The following is an 11,287-nucleotide window of genomic DNA, read 5'->3' on the forward strand; positions in this document are numbered from 1 at the left end:
TCAGTGGGCCGTCATCCACTGTTTCTCCTTCATACAGGGTGCGCGACGGCTGAGGCCTTTCCGCCCCGTGCGGGTCCCTTCATGGGTTTTTCCATTGTGTTGCATGGTTTATCAGGGCATCTGTTTGAGCCCTTGGAATTGTTCCGGATAAATCCTGACTTTTACAGCACAGACTCTGTGGAAGTGTTGTTGCGACCAAGGCCTAATTATGTCCCTAGGTCGCATCTATCCCTTTCACTTTCAGCAGGTGGTCCTGGAGGCTTTTTCTCCTGCTGCGGCGGAGTCTGGGGATCTAAGTCTTTGCCCTGTAGAGCGTTAAAGACTTATGTGGATCGTACTGCCCCATGGCGTGAGTCTGACCAGCTGTTTGTCTGTTTTGGACATAAGAATAAGGCCATGCCGTTACGAAACAGTGCATGTCCCATTGGCTGGTGCAGGCTATTTCCTTGGCCTATGAGGCGCGCGGGCTCGCTTCGCCCTTAGGAGTAAAAGGTCATTCCACGAGAGCAGTGGCTTCTTCTCAAGCCTTTCTCAGTGGATCTTCTATGGATGATATCTGTGCTGCGGCAGGCTGGTCCTCACCGAGCACTTTTATCAGGTCTTACAGTCTGGATGTGAGGATGGCTTCTGGCTCCCGGGTTCTCTCCGCTTGACCAGATGCTTCCTTGGATCCAAGCTATCAGGTACGTCAGGCGTGATGGTATAGCGTTCCCATACGTGGTGACGTCATCGAAGTGACCTATGAAAGGGAACATCTCGGTTACGTATGTAACCTTGGTTCCCTGAATAGGGAACGAGATGCTGCGGTTCTGGCCGTGCCGTACCTTGATAGCTTTCTTCTTCGTCATGAAATCTGAGGTAAATGGCGCGCGGCACCAGGTATATATATGCTTACGCATGCTGGGCGGTGCCACGCGCTATTTGGCCAATAAGATTGGCGGGATGGTATAGGGCTTCAGACATTCGTCACACCGAAGGTGTTCCCATACGTGGTGACGTCACCGCAGCATCTCGTTCCCTATTCAGGGAACCAAGGTTACATACGTAACCGAGATGTTTTTTGCCAACAACTCATAGCTTCGTAAAATTATGGTTGAACCTCTGATGTCACATGACTATTTTGTCGATGTTCTTGGTACCTTTCTGGAATGTGTCAGTTGTGTTGCTGTTTATGGAGGGTCAGTAAGCTATAGGATTTCATCAAAAATACCTTAATTTGTGTTCTGAAGAGGAACGAGTAATTAATGACAGAATTTTTATTTTTGGGTGAACTATCCTTTTAAGTCTTATGAGCTTTTCTGCATTTAAATTCTTTTCTAATTCTCCAAATATGTCTGGGCCCCTATAGGAATAACTTTTTGTGTCAGAATGAAGGAAGAAACTCCCACAAAGAAGTGAAGAAATACGGAGGATAAACAGGATGTGGACAGCAAAAACGGGCATGATAAGAAAGTGAATCGAAGGAGTGTGTATACCTGAGAACTGCTGACATTTTAACAGAGCCTCTGAAGAATTACAGCAAGAGAGGGAATTAAAAAGTTTACTTTTTGCTTTCTTTTTTTCTTCCTCTTAATTGAAGATGCAATTAAAACATTTTTTTTGGCCTCTGAGTCAACAAAAAATAGTTTCAACATTTTGCTTGTGCTATCTTACTTTTGTATAAATGCCGCTTGAGTTGATATTTTGTTAATGCAGTGACATTTGTAAAGCTTTAAGTGTGACTTAAGTGTCCAAAGGCTTTTGGGGGCAATTGTAAAACTAGCAGTTTAACTGAGATGCATGATAAAACACAGTACCAAAAACTATTCAGGTCTTCTTTTTCCCTTTATTTATGGTAATCTGATGTGATTTCATTATTTGCACTTACACAGTAAATTCCAAAGCCATTATTGTGTGTTTGCGAAAGAGAGATTTTATCTGTTCAGAGTGAGGTCAGGTAGCAGCATTACTCACCGAGTAGGTCACCATCAGCACTTATTAACTTGTATTGATGAACTCATTCAGGAAGTCACTCAGCAGTCCTAACATTTCTAACCCACTGTCTGAAAACCAATTCAGCTGAGTCTGAACCATGAGCATGGTTGCATATTATCCTACAAAACTGAAGAGATTGTGTTACAGTACTTAGGAAAGTAAGCTAGCAATGACTGCAGGGTCACTTTCTGGAGGGTCATGAGATTCACCGAAGACAAGCCTAGGTTTGTTTATACTGAAAGAGCCTGAACAAAAGGTTTGCGTCATGAGAAAGCTGGATCCATTCATACACAACAGGAACAAATATTCTGAAATCATTTGACAGCATGTTACATATTGCTAAGTGTTAAGATTTAACAAATATAGTAAAACAATTAAGCATAAAAACATTCAAATTAGATAAAAACTGAATTATAAGTTTAAAAACAGTACAACAGAAATGCAATATAAAGTTGTGATTGTAATAGATTTAGCAGGAGAAGGGATGCTGAGTCACTTGATCATTCGACAGATAAAAACTGCAAGACTATTAATCCAAAAGTGAAAAGTACACCTTATAAACACAAAAGCCTAAAATTAATACAAGTATATGACTATAAGGAAACCACAACAAAGGTTTGCTAAAAGAGAATATCATTAAAAAAAATAACAATATGATAATGAACTGCATGAAAAGGACTGCATATTAATAGCATATGCAGATGTATTTGTAAATTGAAAACAAGAGGTTTACACACACACACACACATATATATATATATATATATATATATATATATATATACACACATACACACATCTCTCTCTACATACTGTGTCTTTGTTACAGTGTAATTACACATTTAAGTACTGAGTAACATTAATCTACATACTATATGGTTAGGGTTAGGATGAGGGTTTGGTTTAAGATAATTATGCATAATATATTGTTATTACTAGAGTATGTACAAGTAACATGCACTAAGGACACCATAAAATAGATTGTTACCATACATATATCTATCTATCTGTACTGCTGTTCAAAAGTTTGGGATCAGTAAGATTTTTAATGTCTTTATAAAGAGAAGAATCCAGAAAAAGCTTGAGAGTGTCTAGGCAAAACCTCACTTACGACTACACCTCCATTCTTGACATTAAGTTAATGTGGAAAGTAACCTAATTTGTCCAAACTCTGAATTCTCCACTGACGCTGAAATGCGTACGAGGTGTAATTCTTTACGACACCACTCGGGTCAGAGTACGCAAGACAAGGACACTGGACTGCGCTGGCCTGCCTCTGGAGAACTTGACACTCATTTTCCCTCTCATTTGCACATTATGACATCTTAGTCACCTGACATTTTTACTGCTAATAGCACAGATGTACAAAGAACTACTTTCACCATTTTCAAAGGTCATTCACAACTGTTAAAAATATAGGATAACTCATTAGGATTTCTCTTCGGGGCTGTAACTGAAAGAAGGAATCCACAATGATACACTGGAGAGAAAATAATATCTACATGATGTGCCAGTAAACAACACAACTGAGGATAAACAACATTAAGAGCCTCATTGCCTTAACATACGTGACCCCTGCAGGGCATTCTCGGTGTAGACAGAAGAACATAACTACCCTTTTAGCACAAGATGACAATTATCACAGTAGCTAAAGGATATTTAGAAAGGACATTATTAAAATGACACATTAAAAACTACAGGCATTTACAGGTGTTTAGATTGACAGTGAGTAGTCCTGAGTACTCTGAATGCATTATTGTGCTTTACGATTTTAAATATCTTATATAATAAAGCTGAAATGGCAGATTAGCAAAATAACAAATTTGCTATATTATACCTCATTTGATGTACTGCATGCAGAAGATGCTGTAAGGATGCATTGAGATTAATATAACGAACAATAAAAATGATTAACGATAATATTATGCAGTCAATCTGTAAAAAACAAAAAAATAATAATTATAATAAAAAAAAAGCATTGAGTGCTACAAGTCCCAGTTCACACAATTTCCCACAATAATACAGTAATATAAGACACTATAACTCTCTGCACCCTCCAAACACATATAATTGGAAGATGAGCTTAACTAACTAATCTAGAGATCAGGTTTTTTCTGTAATTTCATTAACTGCATGTCTGAATCCCAAATTCCACTAACCTCAAGAATAAACCTAACATAAATGTGTCACTTTCATTTGCAACTTGTCTAAGGCAACTGTTGAAGTCTTGCTAACAAACGCCACCAAGCGTCTTCAAAGTGCAACTTCGTTACTCGACCCTGTGGCAAACGTTTCAGGATTCGCTCATGAATATTAATTATTCCGAGACACTAGATAGAAGGTTGTGGAGCAACGTCACTGCGAGGCAATTAATATTCAGACGCTTGGTCTCCGCCATAGAAGCGTCACTGGTCCTGTGCAACTCACTACAACACTTTTACCGGAGTAACTTTTCTAACAGCCCAGACGTTTATTTTTGATGAAAAATATAACTATTGAAAAAAACGTATTTATATTGCTCTACCAACCTCTTAAATGCGTGTGAAAAGATGTTGAACCCTTCTTCAAACGGAGAGTCTTCTCGTGTTGTGAACTATGTTGAGGAGTATCTGGAGCTGGTCGAGACTTTGCCGCTGGACCTACAAAGATGTGTGTCTCTCATGAAGGAAATTGACGCCAGATACCAAGGTGAAAGCTTACAGACTCTCGCATGTAGCAGAAGTGTGAGAAAAAGGCACTGCATTGTTTGTGCAATGGCTGTTAGATCATGTCACACTAGCTACGTTAGCTGACTAGCGGCTAACCGTTAGCACGTGAAACTTGCAAGTTTCCCCGCGAAGCGCGATTGAGAGGTCAAAGCTGCAAAGCTGAGCAAATATAGAGAGAGATACATATCCTAAATTTGTAGAGGTTTCTGTGAAATCACTACACATCCCGTTTGGATGGAGTGCGAAGTCGTGCAGCTTCTACAGCGCTGTTAGAAAAATTGTGTAGCTTGAAATCACAGTTGTGTTAGTGTTGTATAAATAGTCCTTAAAATGTTATAAAGACAAAACGTACACGTATCATATGGTCAGCGAATGTGCCTGCTGTATATGAAACCTCTTAAATTAACAGGAATTAAGCTACAGCCAAAACCATCGTTTTTAATCCATGCTCTGGTCAGTTTTATGATTTGGTATAATGGTATGTATTTGGTATTTTATATATTTGGTATATTTGCTTCCATAACATGTTTTCTTTAATTATTTAATTAACTAGTGGAAAGAAAGCATATGAAATAAACATGTAACGTTACCGTTAAGCGTTTATTTGATTACACGTGATAATATATTTGCATCTGTAGATTTCAAGTACAATTTTAAGGCCATGTTTTCTTTTTTTTTTTTCTTTCACTTAGCCAGAAATCTGTTCAATTAGCACTTACATATTCCAAAACTTAAGAGTTGTATCCAGGTTTTTACAGAGGCGTGCTTATACAATTCACATTGTAATTACACGTTTTATGTAGAAAACAAGATCCCCTCCCGGGTTTTTGTAAGTTAGTGCTGAATAGAGAAATCCAGAATCACTTCTGTAAAAAAAGAAGAAAAAAAAAAGAATTTTGATGTTTTTCCAATTCAGATTTTTGGTTCTGGAAATGTATGCAAAACTAGACGTTTACTTCGATAATTCCACGTGTGTATCTTTAATCAACAATCAGCCTCGCACACCTGTAAGTAATTTATTGGTGCATATGAAAAACGACCAAAAAGGTCTAACTTCAAAACCAAAAATAAAAGTGTCATTCATTTGGGGTGTCTTGCCTTGAGACAATAATGCTTTGAACACAGATTTTTTTCAATGGAGGTTATAATGATAAAGGACTGACATACAGTAACAGTAAACATTGTGCCATTATCATTGCCTTACATTAATCCAAAGGCGTTGATCTTACAGAGGTCCTCAATGAACTGGACGAGGCTTATGAAAAGCACAAACAAGAATCAGATCCCGTGCAGAGGCGGCGTCTGCTTCACTGCATCCAGCGCTCTTTGATCCGCACAGAAGAACTCGAGGATGAAAAGATCCAGATCGCAGGCCAAATGGTGGAAATGGTGGAGAATCGCAGTCGACAGCTCGACTGGCAGAGTGAGCTTTTCCAGGCCTGCCAGGACTCGCCGGAGAGCACCGTGTCAGTGGGCAGCATCCCCAGTGCCAATGCATCCGTAACTATGACACCGGTCTCTGCTTCGATGCTCTCGGTCAGTAAGCCGAGTGCGGATCGGAGACGAGACGAGACCCCGGCTTCAGTAGACAAATCTGGTGGAAAGCGTTCACGAAGGCAGAAAAATGGTTCAGAGAACCGGGAAAACTCCAATTATGGCATGGAGCCTAATGAGGAGGTTGGTTCAGGCGTGTCAAAAGAAAAGAAGGTTAAGACCTCATCCACATCATCAAAGAAGAAGAAGAGGTCGAAAAGCAAGCAGGACAGGGAGCCGTCGCCGACAGACCTTCCTATCGATCCCAATGAACCCACTTATTGTCTGTGCGAGCAAGTGTCTTATGGAGAGATGATAGGTTGTGATAATGATGAATGCACTATTGAGTGGTTTCACTTCTCCTGTGTTGGCCTGCACCATAAGCCCAAGGGAAAATGGTACTGTCCTAAGTGCAGAGGAGACAATGAGAAGACAATGGACAAAGCATTAGAGAGGTCTAAGAAAGAGCGAGCGTACAACAGGTAGTGTCAGGTGTAGCTGGTTGCCATTGTTCTATTCAGGACTTTAGTATCCAGTTTTGAGAGAGGCCAGGGTCTGTGATGTTGTTAAAGATTAGAGTTGGTCATTTGTTAGTAGTTATATATTTAATAGGTTCACTTAGCTTCTTGTTATCAGTGTTCTACAGCATTGGAAGTATTCTGTTCATCCAACTACCAGACAGTGTAATGCATTTTCAACTATCAGTTTTGTATTTATGCCTTGCATAACTGTACATATGTTCGTGGTAAAATAAACCATGCTTAATGCAGAGCTGTCTCATGCTACTAAGAAATGTTTACATAAAACATATTTCACCCTAAAATTTATATTTCATTGAAATACATCCAAGATGTTGATGAGTTTGTTTCTTCATCACAACAGGTTTGGAGAAGTTTAGCATCACATCATTTATTCACCAGTGGATCCTCTGCAGTGAATGGGTGCCATCAGAATTAAGAGTCCAAACGGCTGATGAAAACATCACAGTAATCCATATGACTCCAGTCCATCAATGAACATTTTGAGAAGAGAGAAAATGGATGTTGTTTGTAATAAATTCATCAATTAAATATTTTCTCTTCAAATTGTTGTTAATTGATGGACTGGTTTTGTGTGGCTCATTGTGATGTTTTTACCAGCTGTTTGGACTCCCATTCTGATGGCACCCCTTCACTGCAGAGCAAACATTGGTTAGCCAGTGATGTAATGCAAAATTTCTTTAAACTGTTTGAGGTAGAAACAAAACTCATCCGCATCTCGGATAGCTTGAAAATGAAAATATTTTCAGGAAATTTTTATTTTGGGGTTAACTGTTCCTTTAAAGTACATTCCAAATGTGGACCAGAAATTTGTTTTGGTTATGTACTACGTTGCATTATTTACTTTTCATGTTTTTAGAATGGTCAGAATAAAATTTTGTGACCCGTTTCACATAACTTCCATTAAAACTGCATTAAATTCAAAAACATTAAACGGAATGAGCCAAGATTCTTATGTTTTAGTAAATTGGTGTAAATTATCAGTTACATTACTCACAAATGTAGTTTCACCTTTTAATTAAGTTCTTACAAGTGCTGGAAAATGAGATTGCCAACCAGTGCAAAATCTGTACACAAAATTCAGATGTGTTTTTGTATATACAAGAGATTAATAGAGGCAAGGACACACTCAGGCATTCATGCATGTAACGGGGCATACATCTGTAAAGATCAAGGGCTTGGAAAAAGACCTGAACACATTATTTCACTTGACTGATTGGAATAGTGATGCAAGCCACGAAAACATTAAATAACTGCAGTTAACGTGTATCTCTGTAGGATTTGGGAGGATATTTTTGAACTTTGTTATTCCAGCAAATCTCAATTTTTTTTCCCACCAGTAAATATATATTTTATACTCCAAACCATATTGCTATTTTTTCTTTCAACATAATTTGATAATTTATATAAACTCTCATGCCTGTCTACCAACGTCTTAGATGTGTTTCCAGTGCATCTAGAGATGCTCATCACCACTGGTGTGGTAGCATGCCTCTGGCAGAGCCATGAAGAGTTATGGCTGAATCAACATAACGAATGCTAATCCAGAAGAATGGAAGCAAAACCCAAATTAAATGTACACTTTTAACTGCTTTTTGAGTGAGATTGATCCATGATATTAAAATTGACAAAGCACCAAAAACATTTTCATCAACACTACTATGACTTATGTCTCTCAGCGAGTCAATAATCCAGATTAGACTGCCTTGATTGACTCAATCATAATGCTTTTTTAAAGATGCTTATGCATTTAGCAAAAAAGAAAAATCACTGCATGTTCACGCCATATGCACAATTATTCAAGCGTTATTCGCCAGGCATATTAACCACTTTCACTGATCTTAATGAGGGTTGGAAATCAGGCAAAAATGTGGGAGTAAAATAATACAAAAATCACAATCTTGCATGAGTAAAGTGCATGAAAACTTAAAAATGGAGATTTGAAAAACTATCCCCAAACAAAAGGAAAACAACATTTCAGAGAGAATGTGGTCAACTGTCCCTCCAGCTCTGCTCTACAATCGCTGACACCCGTTTCTCATATTCCCGTTTGTTTTCTTGATACAGTTGTGCTGCCTGGCTGTTTGCGGGGCTGTTGGGATTTGGCTCATCTAGAAGGGACTGTAAAGAGAGAAATTAAAATTAAGGCCTCAAGAGTATAACAAAAGTGTGAGTGTGTGCGATTGCCAGATTCAATAGTGTCAACAGCATACGTGAAGCAATTTGTTTAATATTAAAAGGACTATAAAACAGTTAATTTAACATACTTGAATTGATGTCAGAATAGAAGAAACATCATAAGTTGGACTCCACCGATTCTGAAGAATATCTAGGCAGATACTGCCATCAGCATACACTGTGAAATACAGCAAGAATACATGCATGACTCATGATAAAATTAACAACTTTCAGTATGTAGCAACCAAAACTACAATCCCTCCCAGACCAACAGATTCCAGAAAATACAGTAACTCTGATGCTTTGAACAGCTTAGTGTTTGAAGTTAGTCAAAGAAATATACAAGCAAGCATAAAGTGTATTAAATATTTTTACTAAATCTAAAACTAATTTTAGCAACAACAACAACCTACTACTATTAATAGACTAATTGAATGACTTAATGTAACAGTAGCAGATTCTGTGTGGAAATGTACTACAGAAGTAGACTGTTGAAAGCATATTAGAGAATCGGGGTCAGTTTCTCTTTGACAAAGCTTCTAATTAGAGACAATCAGGAAGTATCACACACACCATTTGGATGAAACATCTTCGAGACAAATCGCACAGTTGGGGGCTTGTTTGGATATTCCTCTGTGAACTCAACTGTGAGTTTGAAGGTACCTTGTGTGCAGAATAAAAACAACATTGTATCTAATTTCTGACAAAGAAACACCTTTTACTCATTTTCTTCACTCTTGCAAATGATCATGCTGGAAAGGTCAGCAGACAGACACCTACCATCTTCAAAAGGCGTTCCTTCTGGACTGCATGTAAAAACGAGAAACGCAATATTAAGGTCAAAGGTAGGAGGAAGCTGACATGGAACATTCAGGTACAGCACCTTAACCATGATATATATATATATACACACATACAAATATATATACTAAAAATAATATATTTATAAAACATTATTTATAGGACAAATTATATTTTGTTTTGTAATTTATATGCAATTTATTTATGTAATGCTAAACTGAATTTTCAGCATCATTCCAGTTCCAGTGTCACATGATTTTTATGAAATCATTCTAATATGCTGCTCAAGAAACATGTATTATTATTATCAATACTGAAAACAGTTGAGCAGCTTAATATTAGCTTAATGGAAATTGTGATAAATCATTTTCCAGGATTCTCTGATGAATAGAAAGTTCAAAAGATAGCATTTATTTCCAATAATAGTGACACCATAAACCAATGTATTTAATATGTTTTTGCTAACAAAGTATGAATTTATCATCAAATATTTTGACCCCAAAATCTTGAACAGAAAAGCTACATTATATGTAATCATATAATTCCCTTTTATAAGATTTTTAAGTCTGATAATGTCGATTTTAAAATCCCCTCATATATGGAGGTTTTCCATGACAGATTCTCTCTGTCCTCACCCGAATATAACCGCGTTCCACACCATGATGTTGTTCTCTGAAGGAGCTCCACTGACTCCGGCTGGAGGGTCCTCCTGGAGTCTGGGGGACCAGCACATCACATTCAATCAAACACACACTGTACATCAGTTTCAATCACATTCACTGATAAGAGGAAACACCTGGAATATCACACGACTAAGTGTGGCTCCTGGTTACGTTACCGAATAAAAATACTAGAAATACAAAGACATTGGCTAAATAGTAGTAGTAATAAATCACACTTGGACAAGTCAAGCTTGTATAAATAACTTCACTAACGTTAACCGGCTCACACTAGCTAGCTAACGGTTAGCTCATAAGCTAAGATACACGTTAATTAGTTTCTAAGAATACAGTGTAAACAGCCAATGTGATGCTACCGACAGACTCAAAGGGATAAGTACAACATTAAATGACGTTTTTTAATAGTTTACATTGCGTTTAATAATCGGCAACCTAACTGGGTGATATGAAGCTAACTAACGTTAGCTAGCAAGCTATTCCACCAAAACAACCACATCTATCATTTAACAGCTACTCACCGCTTAAAATCTCGCATGAGTCGCCTTCTAGCTGGAGTAGACATCTTTAACTACACTAAAAAAATCGTCAGTGGTTATTTGTAGAGCCTAATAACAAATGTTAAGGTAACTGTATGTCACAACACTGATGATTAATATTCCTTTTTGAGTCCAAGACGTCTTTTCACGAGACAGGATTATACCATCTGTCCCACACAGGGGAGTGTTTGCGACTGGAAATACAAATACATCTTACAAGATGTATATAAATACATTTTTTGTTTTCTTTTTAAATGCTTAATGTTTCCGCAGTTCATTTGGAATATTTATGTTTTAATATAAATCATTTAATAATTAGCATGAAGTTCGTCTCTGCC

General features: G+C 37.7%; 2 protein-coding genes across 2 annotated transcripts; one reads left to right on the top strand and one right to left on the bottom strand.

The window, feature by feature from the left end:
* The first annotated feature begins 4,338 nt into the window (after nucleotides 1-4,338).
* LOC132094974 (inhibitor of growth protein 1-like) lies at nucleotides 4,339-6,982 on the top strand. Its single transcript, XM_059499677.1, has 2 exons — nucleotides 4,339-4,662; nucleotides 5,914-6,982. Exons 1-2 carry the CDS (start codon nucleotides 4,524-4,526, stop codon nucleotides 6,699-6,701), a joined length of 927 nt encoding a protein of 308 aa, XP_059355660.1. The 5' UTR covers nucleotides 4,339-4,523; the 3' UTR covers nucleotides 6,702-6,982.
* A 772-nt stretch (nucleotides 6,983-7,754) lies between these two features.
* ube2al (ubiquitin conjugating enzyme E2 A, like) lies at nucleotides 7,755-11,101 on the bottom strand. The gene is made up of 6 exons (XM_059499678.1): nucleotides 10,932-11,101; nucleotides 10,369-10,449; nucleotides 9,713-9,738; nucleotides 9,506-9,595; nucleotides 9,022-9,110; nucleotides 7,755-8,875 (listed from the first exon to the last, which is right to left on the bottom strand). Exons 1-6 carry the CDS (start codon nucleotides 10,973-10,975, stop codon nucleotides 8,747-8,749), a joined length of 459 nt encoding a protein of 152 aa, XP_059355661.1. The 5' UTR covers nucleotides 10,976-11,101; the 3' UTR covers nucleotides 7,755-8,746.
* Nucleotides 11,102-11,287: the final 186 nt, after the last annotated feature.

The sequence above is a fragment of the Carassius carassius genome, chromosome 19 (genome assembly GCF_963082965.1).
Source record: "Carassius carassius chromosome 19, fCarCar2.1, whole genome shotgun sequence".
Lineage (NCBI taxonomy): Eukaryota > Metazoa > Chordata > Actinopteri > Cypriniformes > Cyprinidae > Carassius > Carassius carassius.

Excerpts from the sequence above, each read along its gene's own strand:
- LOC132094974 (XM_059499677.1), top strand. The coding sequence starts at position 4,524 with ATGTTGAACCCTTCTTCAAACGGAGAGTCTTCTCGTGTTGTGAACTAT. Across the intron at positions 4,663-5,913 it reads AATTGACGCCAGATACCAAG|AGGTCCTCAATGAACTGGAC; the intron begins GTGAAAGCTTAC and ends TTGATCTTACAG.
- ube2al (XM_059499678.1), bottom strand. The coding sequence starts at position 10,975 with ATGTCTACTCCAGCTAGAAGGCGACTCATGCGAGATTTTAAGCG. Across the intron at positions 9,739-10,368 it reads TGGAACGCGGTTATATTCGG|TCCAGAAGGAACGCCTTTTG; the intron begins GTGAGGACAGAG and ends TTTTACATGCAG. Across the intron at positions 9,596-9,712 it reads AGGAACGCCTTTTGAAGATG|GTACCTTCAAACTCACAGTT; the intron begins GTAGGTGTCTGT and ends TCTGCACACAAG.